Source organism: Panthera pardus, unplaced genomic scaffold (assembly GCF_024362965.1).
Source record: "Panthera pardus isolate Hobbes unplaced genomic scaffold, ASM2436296v1 HiC_scaffold_26, whole genome shotgun sequence".
NCBI classification, from domain to species: domain Eukaryota; kingdom Metazoa; phylum Chordata; class Mammalia; order Carnivora; family Felidae; genus Panthera; species Panthera pardus.
In genome coordinates, this window is record NW_026526832.1 from 40215754 (window position 1) to 40234550 (window position 18797).

Here is an 18797-nt window from a genome sequence, read left to right on the forward strand (position 1 = left end):
GAGGGAGCAAGCATGGCTGCGGATGGTGAGGGCAGTGTGCAGAGTCCCCGGCGACCAGCTCACTACCCGGAACTTGCTGATGCAGCCGGTGGTCAGCCCGCCGGGTTAGTAGGAAGGCTTGGCCTGGCAGCAGTTTATCAGGGCGCTGGGGGAGACTCGGGCGTTCAAAGCACAGCACACGTGTCTGGGTTCACAAAGGTGGCCCGTCTGTGTCCAGCCTTGCCTGCTGGCCGGAACCCATGCTTGCCCGGGCCGTGCTCGTCCCTCCGACTGGAAAGCAGGCCAGAGGAGAGAGGGGCAGTGCAGGGGGACGCCAGCCCCGACCCCTGGGGGTTCTGGGGCTTCCCGAGGTAGACACCCCAATCCTGCTTTGCCGTGTCTGCGAGGTGCCCGCGGACGGAGTGTTCAGGTCTGAGGGAGCCGAGCGTCGGGCCAGCTCGCAGCCCAGCGTGCCTGTCCTCTCATGCGGCACGCCTGCCCCCTCCCACCTCCAGCTCTCTATTCCCTCCATGGGTGGGACTGGCTCGGCTCCTTTAAACGTAGGCAGAGTCCATCTTGACCGGCTTCAAGCAGGTACCGTGCAAGATGGTGCTGACCAGGAGTCTAGCAGTGTGGGCGGACATGTGAGCCCGTGTGCCCGTGCATGCATGCCCTTCTGTGTGCGCGTGTGCCCCTCTGCCTATGTGCCGTGTGTACACGTGTGCCCCTGCGTGTGAACGTGTATTCCTACACGTGCATATGTGCCCTTGCGTGCGTGCTCTTGCTTGTGTGCGCGTGCCTCTGCGTGTGCACGTGTGCCCCTGGGTGTGTGTGCCCCTCTGCACGTGTACCTCTGCATGTGCTCCTGTGTGTGTGCACGTGTGCCCCTGCGTGTGCATGTGCTTGTGTGCCCTGCATGTGAACGTGTACTCCTACACGTGCATATGTGCCCTTGTGTGCATGCTCTTGCTTGTGTGTGAGTGCCTCTGCGTGTGCACGTGTGCCCCTGGGTGTGTGTGCCCATCTGTGTGCACGTGTATGTCTGCATGTGCTCCTGTGTGCTCCCGTGTGTGTGCCTGTGTGTGTGCACGTGTGCCCCTGCGTGTGCATGTGCTTGTGTGCCCTGCGTGTGAACGTGTACCTCTACACGTGCATATGTGCCCTTGTGTGCGTGCTCTTGCTTGTGTGCGCGTGCCTCTGCATGTGCGCCCCTCTGCACGTGTACGTCTGCGTGTGCGTGCCTGTGTGTGTGCACGTGTGCCCCCGTGTGTGCCTGTACTGTGCACGCGGGCGTGAGGGTGCCCCTGTGCACACATGCACGCCCCCCTGAGCGCGAAGCTCTTCCAGCAGTCCCAGAACAGGCCCCTGGCGCACGTCTGGTCTTTCCTGGCTGTTCCTGCCGGGACCCCTTCCCCGGCACTGTGTGGACCCTGGGCCGTCCCCCGCTCCCCCACCACGCGCGCCCATCCCACGAAGGTCCCCTCCCCTGGCTCCCGGCCCGGCAGGCAGGACTGGGTGGGGGAGGACTGTGGGGGCCAGGGCCGCGTGCCCGTGTGCTGCCCGCCGTCCGGAGGGTGAGCCGCGTCCCCCTCTGCCGCAGGTTACCACTACAACGACCTCGTGTCCCCCCAGTACCTGAGCCTCATCGCCAACCTGTCCGGCTGCACGGCCCACCGGCGCGTGAACAACTGCTCGGACATGTGCTTCCACCAGAAGTACCGCACGCACGACGGCACCTGCAACAATCTGCAGCACCCCATGTGGGGCGCCTCGCTGACCGCCTTCGAGCGCCTGCTGAAGGCCGTGTACGAGAACGGGTTCAACACCCCGCGGGGCATCGACCCCGGCCGGCTGTACCACGGCCACGCGCTGCCCGTGCCTCGCTTGGTGTCCACGTCCCTGATCGGGACCGAGACCGTCACGCCCGACGAGCAGTTCACGCACATGCTCATGCAGTGGGGCCAGTTTCTGGACCACGACCTGGACTCCACGGTGGTGGCCCTGAGCCAGGCTCGCTTCTCCGACGGACAGCACTGCAGCTCTGTGTGCAGCAACGACCCGCCCTGCTTCTCGGTCGCCGTGCCCCCCAACGACCCCCGCGTCAGGAACGGGGCTCGCTGCATGTTCTTCGTGCGTTCCAGCCCCGTGTGCGGCAGCGGGATGACGTCCCTCCTCATGAACTCCGTGTACCCGCGGGAGCAGATCAACCAGCTCACCTCCTACATCGACGCCTCCAACGTGTACGGGAGCACGGAGCACGAGGCGCGCGCCATCCGGGACCTGGCCAGCCACCGGGGGCTCCTGCGGCAGGGCATCGTGCAGCGGTCGGGGAAGCCGCTGCTGCCCTTTGCCACCGGGCCGCCCACGGAGTGCATGCGGGACGAGAACGAGAGCCCCATCCCCTGCTTCCTGGCCGGGGACCACCGCGCCAACGAGCAGCTGGGCCTGACCAGCATGCACACGCTCTGGTTCCGGGAGCACAACCGCGTGGCCGCCGAGCTGCTCTCCCTGAACCCGCACTGGGACGGGGACACCATCTACCACGAGGCGAGGAAGATCGTGGGCGCGCAGGTGCAGCACATCACCTACCAGCACTGGCTGCCCAAGGTGCTGGGCGAGGTGGGCATGAAGGCACTGGGCGACTACCGCGGCTACGACCCGGGCGTCAACGCCGGCATCTTCAACGCCTTCGCCACGGCCGCCTTCAGGTTCGGCCACACGCTGGTCAACCCCGTGCTCTACCGGCTGGACGAGAACTTCGAGCCCATCGTGCAGGGACACATCCCCCTGCACAAAGCCTTCTTCTCTCCCTTCCGCATAGTGAACGAGGGCGGCATCGACCCGCTGCTCAGGGGCCTGTTCGGCGTGGCCGGGAAGATGCGTGTCCCCTCGCAGCTGCTGAACACGGAGCTCACCGAGCGGCTCTTCTCCATGGCGCACGCGGTGGCCCTGGACCTGGCCGCCATCAACATCCAGCGGGGCCGGGACCACGGCATCCCGCCCTACCACGAATACCGAGTGTACTGCAACCTGTCGTCCGCCCACACCTTTGAGGACCTGAAAAATGAGATCAAGAACCCCGAGATCCGGGAGAAGCTGAGACGGTGAGTTGAAGGAGGAGCCACCGTGTGGCGTCTTGGGTTTCTCAACGTTGTCAGGGTCAGGCGTGCCGAGAAAGGTGGCCCCACGTGTGCATGGCTGTTCTCGGGATTCTAGTGTGTGTTTGTGCAGCCGGGAGGGCAGAGCCTGTGGAGGGGTCGCCTTCGGAGGCCGTGCAGGTGCAGGGAGCGGTGGCCACAGCCACCTGGGTGCCCGGCCTGCTTGTGCAGGGGAGCCCGATGGGAGGGGAAGGACCTGCGGGGAACCTCGGGCCCCAGCGTGCGTGCGTGGGGCTCTGTGGGCAGCTCCCTTGCTCGCAGCAGGCAGAGAGCACCAGAGCTCGGCCAGCACGACAGGGACACCTCTGTGTCCGGGGACCACTGCCCACAGCCTCAGGCAATCGTGCGGGCTCCGGGCAGCAGGTGCCCGGGGCCTGTGGCGCTGGAACCGTGAGGGTGCTCTGGGCACCCCAAGACCACAGGGGCAGCGGGGAGGTTAGCGGCCTTGGTCCCTGGCTGGGCGGTGCGTTAGACCTGCATTTCTGCACTCACTCAGCCGTCCGCCCTTCTCACGGGCACGGCTGCCCTTGGCTTGCTGACTACCTACTGTGTGACTTGTCGTTTCTTTAATGCAAATAGTACCTCTTTAGAGTTTTTCCATAACGATCCCTCCTCGTCCTCGGACTTGTCAAGCACGTCTACAAGTCATCGTGTATTTAAGTTGCGTTCATTCACGTCGGAAAGAATTGTTTGAAAAAGGAAAGCTGTCTGAGGCCACACTGCGTGCTTTCTGGACTCTCCGGTTCGCCCGGTTTGCTTATTCTGAGTTACTCACTTTCCACCGAAGGTGAGGCGTTCCCCAGTTAGGATCTGACCGTGGCTTCTCCGGGACGATCACTTTTTACTCGTAACTTATCGCGAGGTGCGACGACGTGAACGAACCTAGCCCTCCTGAGTCCGGCGCGTTCCAGCGTCCTTTAAGTAACGGTATCAGGCTGCCGGTTTGTGTGAATCCTGCGGCACTGGGACGTCACCGGGCACAGAACCGCTCGGTCAGGATTTGCGGGATCTGTGTTTCTTACGTGCCGGTCCCGTCCGGATGAACACGGGTCGCTCTCCCGCATTTCTCTGCTTTGCCAAACTCCGTTCACGACAGTGGGGAGACCCTAGCGTCCCAGCGCCACAGGCCGGGGGAGGGGTGCCCACCTCGTGCGCCGCAGACCCTGGAAAAGAAACTCCACCGTCTTCACCACAACAGCGAGTTCCTCAGCCGTCAGCCCCCGAGCCCCGCGGGAGGGGTGGGGGGCCTGGCCCGAGTGGGGTGCTCCCTGCTGGCTGTGGCCCCCGAGCGAGCGGGTGTGGGCGCTGTCCCCTCGTGGGGAGCGGCTCCTTCAAGCGGAGGCCGCGGCGGCGGCGAGGTCACGGGAGCCGTGCAGGCTGGGGCTCCCGACTTCCCCGCCTGCCCTCAGCCCCGCTCCCCGGGGAAACCACGGCACGAGGCTCCTCTGTTTGCAGCCGAGGTCAGTGCTGATGGCGTGGGGCTTGGCGGGAGCGCCCAGCCACCCTTCTCGAGGGTGCCTGAGCAGCACCCCCTCTTTCCTCTGTGGCCACAGCCCCGCCGACGGAGCCGGCCGCGCCTCTGAGCCGGATAGTGTGCGTATAGAAAACCCAGCTGAGCTCTGAGTCCCAACTGAGACCGAGCACCCGCGTCTGGGAGAGCCGCGTGCGTGTCTCAGGGGAGAGCCTGCCGCCAGCTCTCTGCCCGCGTGCTTGTGCTTCGCGGGAGCTGGAAGAGCTCGATGAAAGTGTTTGCTCTTGAACGTTTCAACCCCGCTGTCTTGGCCTCCTGCGCGGTTCTGCTGAGCAAATGGCTTAGTTACCGCAAACCTATTTTCAACAAACGGTAGAATTCCAGCGTCACAATTACCCCTTGGAAAGTCTGTCCTCAGTTATGTGAAGTTTGTTTATTTATATTTATGAAAAAAACCTGGAAGGTTGTACGTTATCCTGTCAAGTGTGATGATCTCTGAACAGAAAAGGTGTGATTTGAACTCTCTTCCTGTATTTCTTGGTTTTTCTAAACTTAAAATAAACGCGTGGTATGCTTTATACGTGTGTATACGTATATGCACAGAAAGTAGGGAAAAGTTTTGAAACGTAACGGGTAGACGGTTTGAGTAATGATGAATGTTCTTTGTGGAAAGCAGGTCCGAATGATGCTAAATGGTAGTAAAGATGGGGACTTTCTCACGTTGGATTTATGTACTAGCTGCCGCACGCCTAAGCAAATTTGAGGTTTCACTGGGTTGTTTTCCTTTGTAGGTTGTACGGGTCCCCACTCAACATCGACTTATTTCCTGCCCTCATGGTAGAGGATTTGGTCCCTGGCAGCCGACTGGGACCGACCCTGATGTGCCTGCTGAGTACACAGTTCAAGCGCCTGAGAGATGGGGACAGGTAAAGGCAGGTGCCGTAGGGACGACAGGTGAAGGCAGGTGAGGCCGGGGAGAGCCTCTGCTCTGAAATGCGCCTTTCCGGGGACTCGGGGATGCGCGGGGCAGGTGGCGGAGATGTGTCCAGGTGAAAGTGGATGCGCGTCTTCGCGCCTCGCCGCGTTCGAGATTAGCTCCCTAGTGTGGGGACCTGCCCCCCCGACTGCGGCCCCAGGATCACGTGACCCAGGTCACAGGTGCTTTCGCGCCCTTCCACGTAGCGAGGGCATCTCTGTTCCCAAGAACGGTGCACATGGTCCAACCGCCGTGGCAGTTTGGAGGGATTTGAGCTTCTGGCAAGACTGACACGATGTCACGAGTGGGGTTTACCGCGGGGCAGTGCAGCAGGGGCCGCGCCACGCCAGGGGTCTCACCCCCTCCTGCGCCAGCTTCTCTGCTGCGTCCAGTACAGGCCCCGTGTGTTGGGTCTTGAGTAGGAGGCGTGATCCGAGCTTGAGCCCCTCTTAAGTGACAGCGGACTGAGCCCCGCGGCGTCCGTGCCGTCGGCAGAGCTTCCTGGCGGTTTCCCCGCGCCTCCGCGGGGCCTCCGGGCGTCTGACCTTGCTCTCACTCTGGAAACAGGCTGTGGTACGAGAACCCGGGGGTGTTCTCCCCGGCGCAGCTGACACAGATCAAGCAGACGTCGCTGGCCAGGATTCTGTGCGACAACGCGGACAACATCACGCGTGTGCAGAGGGACGTGTTCAGGGTGGCCGAGTTCCCCCACGGCTACAGCAGCTGCGACGACGTCCCCCGCGTGGACCTGCGCGTGTGGCAGGACTGCTGCGAAGGTGCGCGTCCCCGACGCCCGGCCCCTCCCTTGCCTCTGTGGTTTGTCTTCCCCACTGCCTGCCCGCTCCTGCCGCGCTCACCGCCTGCTGTGGTGCTCCCGGGGCGTCTGGGGCGGTGCTCCCGGGGTTCCTGCGGTAGTGCTCCCGGGGCTCCTGCCGTGGTACTCCTGGGGCGTCTGGCGTGGTGCTCCGGGGGCTCCTGCCATGGTGCTCCCAGGGCGTCTGGCGCGCTGCTCCCGGGGCTCCTACGGTGGTGCTCCCGGGGCGTCTGGCGTGGTGCTCCCAGGGCTCCTGCCATGGTACTCCCGGGGTGTCTGGTGTGGTGCTCCTGGGGCGTCTGGGTTGGTGCTCCCGGGGTTCCTGCCGTGGTACTCCCGGGGCGTCTGGCGTGGTGCTCCGGGGGCTCCTGCCGTGGTGCTCCCAGGGCGTCTGGCGCGCTGCTCCCGGGGCTCCTACGGTGGTGCTCCCAGGGCGTCTGGCGTGGTGCTCCCAGGGCTCCTGCCATGGTACTCCCGGGGTGTCTGGTGTGGTGCTCCTGGGGCGTCTGGGTTGGTGCTCCCGGGGTTCCTGCCGTGGTGCTCCCGGGGTTCCTGCCGTGGTGCTCCTGGGGCGTCTGGCGTGGTGCTCCCGGGGCTCCTGCCGAGGTGCTCCCGGGGCGTCTGGCGTGGTGCTCTCTGGACGCTTGGCCGCAGTGGGGACAGAACCAGGTACTGCCCCTGCGGGCAGCCATGCAGGGTCGCTGCACAGTCTGAGAGGCCGCGGTCACGAAGGACTGGTAGTGACGTGGTGGCGTTTCCTGTAAGTGACGTGCCCAGTGGAGGAGACAGGAGACGAGAGTGTGCATGAGGAGACGGGCTTCTGTGCTGTCTCTGAAACCTAACGTGCGTCTAAACGGGGGCACTCGCGTGCTGTCCTGTCGTGTGTGCGCATGCGCGGGTGCCCCTGCCACGTGGACGCCCCCCGGATGTGTGCTCAGTAGAGAAGTGTGTGCTGTGCGTCCAGACCCCTGTGAGAACACCGTACCCGGAGGGGCGCGTTGTGTAAGATCAGGAGGAGGGCCGAGGCCTGTGGAGTGGTGGGGAGGGGTGGGGAGGGGTGGCGGGTCTCTGGCAGCACCCGGTCCCTGCCGCGGGGCCGCTGTCCTCCTGCCGCGGAGCCCTTGCACTCCCACTGTGGCGAACCACGAATTTGACCTTTTCATTTGAACGTGATTTTGGCTTCATTGAAACTGCATTCGGAGACTGGAATGTGGAAGCCAGGTGTGTTTGGAGCTGCCCTGCGTGACCCACACGCCCGTGGACACAGCCCCTTCCGCCCGGCATGCCGGTGGACAGGAGGCATGGACTAGAGTTGTTCCCTCTCCTTTCCAGAAGAAATAGTTCGGTCAGGCTCTTGTCCTCACTGGTGATTACTCTCAGGAGGCTGCTGTTTGCATGAGGAGGTATCGGAACCTGGGTCCGTGGCCTAGAGCTGTTTGCGGTGTCTCCCTTTGAGTCCGTGCGCGTGTGGGTGCCTGCGCTGATCCGGTTGTGCGTCTGCCCCCTGCGTTTTCTGCGTGTGAACGTACGGTGTGCGTACACGTAGGTGCTAAACAGGGATGTGTGGCACACGGCGGTTCACAAGAGAGTTCGCGTGAAGATGAGGACTGAGTTTGCTGCACGCCCCATCTTCCAAAACATTTGTATTCTCACTACTACCTCGAAGGAACCATGTTCTTGTTTTTAGTTTTTTTGAAAAACATCGTCCTTGTTTGTCCAACTCCGCGTGCTTTCCTGCAAATCTGGCAGAGGATGCAGGAAGCTGTCCTGACCCCTGGGAAAAGCCGGTTCTCGGATAACTGGCTTCCTGATAGCTTTACCAGGGGCCCCTTGCTGCATAGGAAGGGGCTGAGCCGGGGTTCCTGTTCCGCTCGGAAAACCCAGAGTCCCGGGAGAGACGGGGTCTTGCCAGGCGGGCCTTTCCTGGAGCTGCTGGGGCCGGCTCTCCTGTCCGCGCAGCTGCCAAAGGCATTTCTGACATCCTTTGTCCCCGACGCTTTTCCTCCGGAAATAGCAGGCCCGGTCCAGAGCTGACCAAGTTAAAGGATGCTTTGTATTTTTTTTTAATTTTTTTTACATTTATTTATTTTTGAGAGATAGAGTGAGACAAAGTGAGAGTGGGGGAGGGGCAGAGAGAGAGGGAGACCCAGAATCCGAAGCCGGCTCCAGGCTCCGAGCTGTCAGCACAGAGCCCGATGCGGGGCTCGAACTCACGGACCGCGAGATCGTGACCTGAGCCGAAGTCGGATGCTCAACCCGACAGAGCCACCCAGGTGCCCCGAAAGGATGCTTTATGAGCTTTGTCTTTTATCGTAGCTCCAAAGTCGTGTTTAAAATACAGTAGGAAGAAAAAGTTTCGACAGACCAAACGTTGGTCGCGTTTACTTTCCGTTCAGCTTTTAAAGACTCGCTGAAAGCAGCCCTCTGAGCTTCCCCCGGAGCCACAGCCGCGCATCGTGTGCACAGAGGGGCCGGACGGGAGGGTTCCTGGGCGGGTGGTTTCAGAGGGGAGTTTCAAATTGCCCCTCTGTGGTCAAGGAAGAGCACATAGGCACACGCACACACTCTTGCACATGTTGGTGTATCTTGAAGTAATCGCGTGGGTTATAAAATACCGCGGATGATTCCGGGACCTGAATAGATGCATCGGTCGTTTGTTACCTATTAGTCACTGTTCTCTCTCCCGTGTGTCTGTATGAGTACACGTGTGCCTAAGTACGCATGCGCGTGTGTATGCATATGTGTATACACGCACACGTGTATGCACGCACATGCGTGTGTACGCTCACGCATGTGTATGTGCATCTGTGTGCGTGTGCACACACGTGTGTACTGTGTATGTGTGTACGTGCACGCAAGCACAGACGGGCGTGTGTCCACACGTGTGTGTATGTGCATACGTGTGCACACATGCACACATGGGTGCGTGTGTGCGTACGAATGCATGCATATGCACACATTGCGTGTTTGTACACTTGTGTATGTGTGTGCATAGGTACGCACGTATGTATACATACGTGTGTGTACTGGTGTGTGTGTGTGTTTGTAGGGAAATAGGGTACGTTTTCCTGAACTAGAGGAGGAAGTCTGAGCGTGCCCCTGTGCTCCTGAATAACTCACTCACGTGTGTGTGTGGGCAAGATTGGGAAGTTAGCGTGGATACACATGCACGTCCCACGACAGGGATTTAATCTCGCGCCCCCGGGTCCCCTCTGTCCTCCTCCGGGCCTGCCGCAGCCTCTCCCTGGGTTCAGATCAGAGCCGGCTCTGCGTTCGGGGCGCTGGCGCTCCGCGGGCGGGGCTGCGTTCTCTCGGTGCGGCCGCAGGAAGCGCGTGATGCCGGCCTGTCCCCCCGCGCGGGACCTTCACGAGGATTACTGGCTGGATCGTGGTGTCTGCGTTTGCGCAGCGGGAGTGTCGCCGTGGGCTCCTGCTGCCGCCCCGAGGGGCACCTGGCCGCACGGTGTGAGCACCGCTGGGGAGGGTGTGTGCTTTAGCGCCACGGGCTGCGCGTCCTCTGCTCCCACGGCGTTGCCCCAGGCCTCCGGGTCCCACGGGCCTACGCTGTGACCCTGCATCGGGGCGGAGTGGCGTGACATGGGTCCGGGAGCGGGTGGGAAGCCGAGTGGTGGCTGCTGACGATCGGAGGCGCGTGGAGGCCTCCGGGAGGCGCGGTCTGCGGGCAGAGGGGCTCCAGGCCCTGCCTTCCCTTCCCAGCGGCCGGCAGGCGGAGCAGCCTGGCTCTGGCCCCAGCTTACGCTCCACGTCCTGCTGTCTGGGGCCGGGCCGCCGGATGGGGCACCGGCGTGTGCAATGTGCTCCACATCGCACCCCCCCCCCCCCACCGCAGGGGAAGCTGACGTCCTGGCGCGAGCAGACAGATGTGAGGCTGGGACCGCGTGCCCCCGTCCCTGTGGTGGGGGAGGCCGGCGTGGGTTTGAGAGGACAGCCGCAATGCTTCGTGCCTGCAGGAGGCCGGAGCAGGCTGGGGGCTCCCGGGAACTGGGGGGGGGGGGACACAGAGGCCATCTTGCCTGTGGCGGGAGAAGGGAAGCACAGTTGGGCCCTTGGCCGCTGCGGCCGCCAGGCGGTGGCTCGAGTTGTACACGTGCCGGAAGGCCAGCTGACGTCTCCCAGGATGAGCCTGTCTTCCGAATTGGACCCAACGCCACCCGACACACCCCTTCTGCTTGCGTTTCAGACTGCCGGACCCGGGGACAGTTCAACGCGTTCTCGTATCATCTCCGAGGCAGGCGGTCCCTGGGGTTCAGCTACCAGGAGGACGGCCCCGCCGGGGGAGCGGGCCCCGGGGGGACACCAAGGTACGGCCGTCTCCGGGGTGAGGTCCCGGTGCTGGGCGGGGGCACGTGCAGCCACCGGTGGCCTCCAGCTCGAGTCACAGCGTCCCCTTCTCCCCCACGCAGCGTGGGGCAGCACAGAAAGCGCCCCGGCAATGCCACGGCCGTGTCCCGTGAGCGTCCACAGGTTCCGGGGACGAACGACTTCAAGGACTTCGTTGTGGAAATGCAGAAGACCATCACGGACCTCAGAGAGCAGGTAACTGCCTGGCACGTCCTGTCCCACGCTGCAGATGGCACTGTGGCCACCGTGACTGCGTGGGTGTGCCACTGGTCTGCCCTCACTTGGAGCCTCCAGGGACACCACTTCTTTCTGGGGCCACTTTGTGGCCTGTCCCCGGCCCAGCCACTTTGGGCTGCCCTCAGGATTCCCACGGCTGGGGGGCTCATGCTTTGAGCTGCCCGCAGGTGCCCTTGTGGGAGGGGGTCCCCGGAGCGGCCAGAGTCTGTAGGTCAGGAGGGGGCTCAGGATTAGGGCCACGAGGGAGAAGCCACACTTCAGGTCCCGTCCTGAGGCCATGACAATGTGATCCTTGTTCCCAGGGCCGGATCAGGAGCTGGTTTGTGGTCAGGACCCCCTGGTGGGGGCAGGGCACCGTCTATACACTGGGCTCTTCTCTGGGCATCCGTAGGGTTTGCAGAAAACCATCTGTCCTCCCCGGCTCAGGGGACTTGCTTCCTCCTCTCCCGTCTCTGTGTCCGGGCCTCCGTGGTGGGCTTTTATGTATCACGAGTGGAGACTGAGGCCTTAGTAATAAGCGTGCAGACCTCGGACGGTCCTTTTGGCAGGGATTCCTGATGTTGTGGAAACTTCTGGAGACGTGTCTGTGACTGGTGGTCTTGGAGCACGACCCCACTCCTACTTACGGGGCCCCCAGTCCTCAGGGATGGGACCCTGGGGTCTTCTGTCCCAGCCTCTCGGAGAGGTGTCCCGGCTCTGACCGCGTCTGCCCTCCTGTCTTGACGTGCACGTGCAGTGTGAGGTGATCTCACCTGACGGCCTTTATTTGCTGTCACACGGCAAATGGAGACAGGCTAGGAGGGGATAGCGGGCACCGTGCAGAGTTCAGGGTTTAAGGCACCAGGAGAGCAGCCCCCAAAAGTCACTTGGAGCCGAAGAGACAACCAGGCTGTGATAAGCACCGGGTGTCCTGGGGGCCCAGCCCGACACAGGTGGGCGCTGGGAGGCCTGAAGACAGTCTCTCGGAGACCCTTGGAGCGTCACAGGTGGGTGGGGGGCGGGAGGGTCACGCTCTGCAGGTGGGGTAGTGTGAGCAGAGGCAGGAGGCAGGACGAGGCAGCGTGAGGCGAGCGTCTGTGGGTCCGTGACTTCTCGCACCTGCAGGATGAAGTGACTGTGCCGTCCCCTATCTCCTTTGCTCTGCACAGCTCTGCGTTTCAGGGCAGGTGCTGGTCAGGGGCGCCAGGGCTCGTGCCTTGCGGGGGGACGTCTGCTGTGACTGCAGCCCAGGAGGGAGTGGGGGCACCTGTCCTACTCCGTGCGGCCGCGCTGCGTCCCGCAGACGTGCTCACGGTCTCCCCGAGGCGGACGCGGCTCCAGTCCTGGCCTTGCTGCCTCTGGCTTTACGCTGAAACGGGGTCAGCAGCCACCGAGGGAGCCCCCGCCATCCCCAGCAGCCCTGCCCGGCCCGTGGCCCCCGCTGCTGCACCTCAGGGACCTTCCTTTCCCTCCCTTCTTGGAAGGTCCGGTGGCTTTCGAGATCGGTTGTGCTGACAAGTGCCGGCTTCTGCTCGGAGCCTGCCTGTGACCTGCCGGCTCGAGTGCCCGTCGGCCCGTAAATGTCAGGTCACCAGGCCGTGGGCGAGCTGGGTGCTGAGTTCTCCGGGGCAGGTGACTTCGCTGCTCTGGGCGGCGGTCTGGCCTCGCGCAGGGGGGAGGCCGTGCTGTTTTCCACGTGCTGTCACACCACGTGCACGTCACGCGTTTCACTGACGGGGGCTCGTAGGGGGTCTGCGAGTTCACTGTTCGGCCCACTCCTGCCCTCCGTCAGAGCTGCGGGCGCCGTGTCAGGCAGTTGTGCCCAATTGTGCCCGTTCTGGGGGGTCTGGAGATGCGGCTGCCTGTGACGGAAACCCCACGCGAGGACAGTCTGGACGTGCCGTCACCGCCAGCCCAGCCGCGGGGTCGGAGGGAGGGACGCCCGCGGAGCCCGGTCACGACCGTCGGCCGCCGGGGTCCAAGCTCAGGGTGTTCCCATCCGGCTGGGTCTGGCGCTCGCCGGCCTGTGGGAAGCCGCCCTCCGATTCTCCGGGCTCCTCCTGCTCCCCCGCAGCTGCGCCTCCCGTGCCTCGCAGCGTAGGCCCGGGTGCGGCGTAGGCCGGCGCGGCTGTCGCCTGCCCGGTGACGGGCCGGCTCTGGGAGGCGCCGCTCCCGGCGACGGTACAGCCGCCCTTGCAGAGAGAAGCTCTTGGTCGCATGTGACCCGCACACGTCTCGCTTTGCTTTGCGGCAGATAAAGAGGCTGGAGGCCCGGCTCAGCGCCACGGACTGCACGGACGCAGACGGGGAGCCTCACGCCAACGGCGCCACGTGGAAGCAAGACGCGTGTACCACCTGCGAGTGCCGTGTGAGTGCGGGGCCCCGGCACGTGGGCTCCGGGGCGGGCGGCCGCAGGGTCCGCCAGAGGCCCCAGTGGTTGTCTGAGGAGGGGGTGGCTCTTCCCCGAGAGCCGCCGTTACGCGGCTGCCCGAGCAGCCGCTGAGGTGCCTATACCAGCGAGGAGGCTGGTCCCGCCGGGTGGCCTGGGCCTCCAGAGGAAGGGGACGGGCCGCCGTGGTGCCCGGGCCGGAGGCTGGGGGCAGAGGCTGGGGGCACAGCACAGGGCAGTGGGCCAGGCAGGCGCCCCGGGATCCCTGGCGGTTGTCGCGTTTGGGCAGGGCAGGGACCGCGCCTCCTGACTTTGTCCTCCTCTGGCTGACATCCCCGGACGCGGGGTCTCAGGGGTGGGGCCGGGAGGGTGTGCTGAGCCCCAGGTCCCGGGCTGTCCTCAGGGTGGGGAGCCGAGGGCGGGGACCTCGCGGAAGAAGTACAGAGTGTCCAAAGCCGTGAATCACCCGGAGAACGGCCCCCGTGTTACAGAGAGTGCACCAGAGAACTCGGGCGCAGACGGGTGGGGGAGGGCGGGCGGCGCCCAGGACGCGTACCCCAGGAGCTGACCGGTGCTGGCGCCTCTCTCCTCCAGGACGGGCAGGTCACGTGCTTTGTGGAAGCCTGCCGGCCTGCCGGTTGCCCAGCGCCCGTGAGAGCCCCCGGGGCCTGCTGTCCGGCCTGCCCGAGAGACGGCTCGGGGAAGAGGCCGTAGGCTCCGTGAAGCCTTCGGCCGCCCGCGCGGGGCGTGTGGACGAGAGGGACCATCGCCACCCGGGACCCCTTCTGTCTCCGGAGGAGCACAGGTGTTTAGAGCAGAGCGTTGGCGGAGGAGAAACCACGGACACACGTCCTGACTTCACGTTAGATTCTCAGGTTTTTATTTAAGTTTTTTTAACGACAAATTGGTGCTACTAGTAAGTTGCACGGTCCAGTTATTTAGGCTGCTGGATTCGTGTCCCTGGACGCTACTCGTCTCCCCAACCAAACGTTCGTCTCTTGGGCTCCGACGCCTGGAGCTTGGCAGCCGCCCGCCGTGAGGGCGCGTCACGGAGCCGCCAGAAGGAAGCGCACCGCAGGGAGAGCGGGATCAGCACTTGGCCGACGGGCAGGCTGGTGGGAGAGCCGGCTGACGTCCGGGCGGCGGGTGCGGGCTCCCCGGGCCCGACCCGACACCAGCAGGGAGCACACGGCCCCGCGGCTCAGCCCCCGCTCGCCGGCGACCTCCAGCACGTCTCCCGTGAGGACATCAGCCACGTGCAGAAACCACGGCTTGCGTGGCGCCGCCTGGGGTGGACCGAGTGTGGAACCCCCTCCCTCCCCATTCCTGCTCAACCCTGGGTGTGGTGCCCGCACGGAGGCCTCTCCCGACGGAGGAGTCGGTGTTGGCGACTTTGTGACTTCAGGTTGTGTAAGTGCCTTAAGGAAACAATCAGTCCCTATACCTCATGTGTATTTTCAAAGTGCAGGATGTTTGACGTGATTGCGCCCATGTTTGCGGTGTTCGGGTGGCAGAGAAATGCCTTCCACTGTGCGAAAGTCGTCTCCGAATTCAATGAAGAGCAACCATCATACCTCGTGGTCTCTCTTTTCAATTGACCAGAAACCTTCTTCTTTGTTTTCAATATGAAGTGATCTGTGTCCTCAGAAACGTGTCCCTGAACGTGCGGGCGCCGTGGGAAGTGCCCCGAGGTCACAGGTGGTTTCGTATGTGGGGGGCGCGTCCCGGGCTGGGGGGTCGCAACCCATCCCTGGGGTGGCCGGGAGGCCGTCGGGCACGTCGTGAGCAGTTTCGAAGCCCGACCTGGGCCCGGCACGGCCTTCCTTCCGGAAGCAGGAGACCCCGGCTCTGTGACCAGCCGGCCCCAACCGTGGGAGGGAGTGCACATCCCCGCCATGAGCGTGTTCACAGCGGCTCTAAACACAGCCAACTTGACTTCTCATCCTCGTCACGTTGAGTGGTAAATACAAGTTGGTGTTCCGTGGGACGTGGGACTGCCCCTGAGGGATCAAGTCACTTTTAACACCCAAACCCTAGAACCGATTTCTGTCGAGTAGAGAGCGGAGGACTGTGCACAGCGTGACAGTTGTGGAGGTTGCTCAGGTGTAGAATGGCAGCGGACCCCACCCTCCGCGAGCAGCCAGCGTCTCCAGGCGCCTTGGTGGCGGATTGTGGTTTTGCTTGGAGGCACATGCACGTGGGCTAGAACGGGTGACTGGGACTGTGTCCTCTACCCGGAGGCGCGGCTGCCTGTGACTCGCGGTGCCTGTCTGGAACCACAGTGGGAACGTGGAATGTGGCGGGGCCACCGGATTAATCTCCGCAGCGTCCGAGCTGCGGGCGGGGTCCCAGGGCCCTCTCGGCAGCCACGGTGACGTGAGGCGAGTGTACATATTTATTTACTTTCTGACTGTTGCCAACAGACAAGTGCCTTTTTACGTTCATTGTAACCAGTTCATACCAAAGAAACGTTTGCACTATGTAACGATGCCTTCAGTTCAAATAAATGGGCCACGTTTTCAAACGGAGAGTGGCGTTCTTTTTTCCCTCAGCCCGTCGTCGGGGCGGCACCTTGGGGGCCCTTGGGAGGCCGACAGCAAGGTCGGGACCCGAGGCAGCTCCTGGAGAGAGCCCAAGCTGCTCTGCCCGTGCACGGTGTCCCACGAAAATGTGAGAGAAAGCAGAGAAACGGAAGCGGAGTTAGAACAGATGCTTTGGGGCCCGTGGGGGCTCTGTCAGTTTAGCGTCGAACACGATTTCAGCTCAGGCCATGATCCCGCAGTTGTGGGATCGAGCTCCGTTTCGGGCTCTGTGCTGACAGCACACAGCCTACTTGGGATTCTCTCTCTCTCTCTCTCTCTCTCTGCCCCTCCTCCCTCTCAAAACAAACAAACAAACAAACAAACGGACTCTGCTCTCAAATAGCTAGGACGCTGTCACGGGCCGAGGCGCTTTGCCGTTTCGATCTCGGGAGCGTGACGTGTCGCGGTCTGGACCTGGACCAAGACGTGTCTGCCAGAGACGCCGTGTGGCCCCGGCCGACACGCGGACTCTGCAGGGGTCCCAGAGACGGAGGTGACAGACGCGGGCTGTTCCTCCGGGGACCCGCCCTGGTCCGGGCTCTGGGTGCGAGAGGAGAGGACGCTGCTCCGAGGGGCACTGGAGGGGGTGGGGCACCTTCCCGTCTCTGGAAGAGTCGGTTCTTTACACTGTTATTGCAAGGAGAACAGGGAGTGAACACCAGGGAAGATCGCACGCGTTTCTCAAACTGCCGAGTTGCTTCCCAGCCACACACGCGAGTGGCTGTGCGACACCCAAGTCTGGGGAGCTGAGGCCCTCAGTTCCCGGATGCTTTAGCGACGCGTTCTCTGTCCTCGATGGCGCGCCCGCTCGGGGTCGTGGGGAGCTTGCAACCGCTCTTCGCCAGCCACGCAAGAATTCTCGTCTCTCCTTAGACGTGTGTAATGCTACGTATTTGTGTGACGTGAACAGAATCCCGTTCCGTTAAACTCCAGCGTCGCGAGGTGGCCATGAGCCGGAGCTTGGGGAGCACGTGCCCAGGCCGAGGACGCAGGGGGCGTGTCGTGTCGCCAAAGGTGGGGAGAAGCGCTGGATGAGGTGGGGTGCAGACCAGGCCCTGGGCCTCTCGTCTTGCTCCCCCTCCCCCAAGACCGACACCTGTTCCGTGTGCCGGCCACCCCTGGGATGGCAGTCCCGGAGGGAGGGTCTGGGGTCGGGGGGGCGCAGCCCTCAGGGGCCAAGGTACACAGGTGTTTGGTTCACCGGGACCACCCGCGGCCCGGCCAACAGGAGGCCAGGGGACACTTTCCCAGTCGGTGTGGAGCATGGTTGGGGGGGCAGGGAGTGAGTGCTGTTTACCTATTTTAAGTGAAATGGAGAATGTGAAAGTGGCAAAAGTGGGTCATTTGGAGCTTGCTTTAAAAACCGTGGAGAACGTATAGAGTCTTGCTTTTCAGAAAGCCCCTGACACCTGTTTCCTGTGTACAGACTTGCACGCCAAATGACCTAAGTAGTTGTGTTTGATTTGCCAAGTGATTCACCAAAAAGATTCTCAGATGTGTTCCGGGAACTCGACAAACACATTTTAAACGTATTTGATATTTACAAAAGACGTATTTGCCATTTGGACAAAGTTTCAGGAAATTATCTGATTTGCACAGATGGGATCTTCTGTCACCTTCTGTGGCTTTACCACATCATCACTTCCCAGCTGAAGCCGTGAGACAAGAGAGCATATGGCGTGCCTGGGTGGGAGTCGGGTCACCCTGCGGTGCAGAGAGGGCAGGTGGCCCCCGTGGTGACTGCACCAGGTGACTGTGCGGGGTGACAGTGCGTGGGGTGATGGTGCCGGGTGACAGGGTGGGGGGTGACAGGGCACCGGGCGACGGTGCATGTGGTGACCGTGCACGTCGGGTGACTGTGTTTGGGGTGACGGCGTGCCAGGTGACAGTGCTTGGGGCCTCCTGCAGGTGGAAAGCAGGTGGGGGAGTCCAGACCCCGCCAGCCCTCGGAGCCACGAGCAGAGGGCCCAGCCCTGCACCTTCCCCCTGGTTCCTGCTCGTCCCTCCCAGGCTCCCTCTGGGGTCCCAGTGAGAGTAACCAAGGCCCTGACCAGATGGCGTCCCTGCTCTTCAGCTGTTGAGTGCACGCAGTAAGCTTGAAATCTTCCAGATGTGGGTTCTCAGCCATCTGTGTTCAGGGTAATGAGTATTGTCACAGTCCAAACTGTGACGCGTTGGCGGGAGATAGCACATTTGGATCTAGAAGGTTCCAGAAACTCCAGTGGTGCCCATTTCTACGTTGGTGGGATTTGTTGAAAGTAACTCAGTCTCTGTCTGCTGTTTGGGCGTCTGTCTGGTTTCCTTGTGCAGAGACCGGCGTCCGAGGAAGGGGAGCTGCTCCCGAAGGCCCCCAGCAGCCTTAGCCAGTGTCCTGAACGTCTCCCTGACTTCGCACGGTAATCTCAAAGTCCCATTTTCCCGCTTTGATTCCTGACAGCTGGCCGCCTACGGTTCTGCCAGGAACAGCTTCCTCCACGGTCTTGTGACTGAGCGGGGAGGGACACACCCACGCCCCGTGTCACTTGCAGGGAGGGCTCAGGTGCGTGCCCGCTGCCGACTGGCTTTTCTCTCTCAGAGCTTTGGGGCATGAAGACAGGAGTCTGGCTTTCACTGTGCTTTCTGCTCTTTCCGACGTTGATCATCGCCTGAAGCATCGTGGAAACGGTCGTTTGCAAAGTGTTTGCCGCGACCGAATCCCGCTCGAGTGGTTGGCGACCCTCGCCGAGAAGCCCGGAGTTGTGCGGTGACAACATGACAACAGAAGCTCCACGCGCCTTCCCGACCGTCCTCGTCCTTCCCGCACACAGACTGATCCTCTTATTCTGTCTCCAGAAAGCAGAGCAAGTCCGG

At 62.7% G+C, this 18797-nt stretch overlaps 1 protein-coding gene across 1 annotated transcript in view; it reads left to right on the plus strand.

The window, feature by feature from the left end:
• Positions 1–15893, plus strand: part of PXDN (peroxidasin) — a 78677-nt gene extending 62784 nt beyond the window's left edge. Inside the window, exons 18-24 of the mRNA XM_053890888.1 lie at positions 1580–3083; positions 5400–5534; positions 6152–6360; positions 10600–10720; positions 10823–10955; positions 13231–13344; positions 13960–15893. Of these exons, the coding sequence (XP_053746863.1) occupies positions 1580–3083; positions 5400–5534; positions 6152–6360; positions 10600–10720; positions 10823–10955; positions 13231–13344; positions 13960–14079 (2336 nt within the window). The 3' untranslated portion in view covers positions 14080–15893. The remainder of the gene's footprint in view (positions 1–1579; positions 3084–5399; positions 5535–6151; positions 6361–10599; positions 10721–10822; positions 10956–13230; positions 13345–13959) is intronic.
• Positions 15894–18797: the final 2904 nt, after the last annotated feature.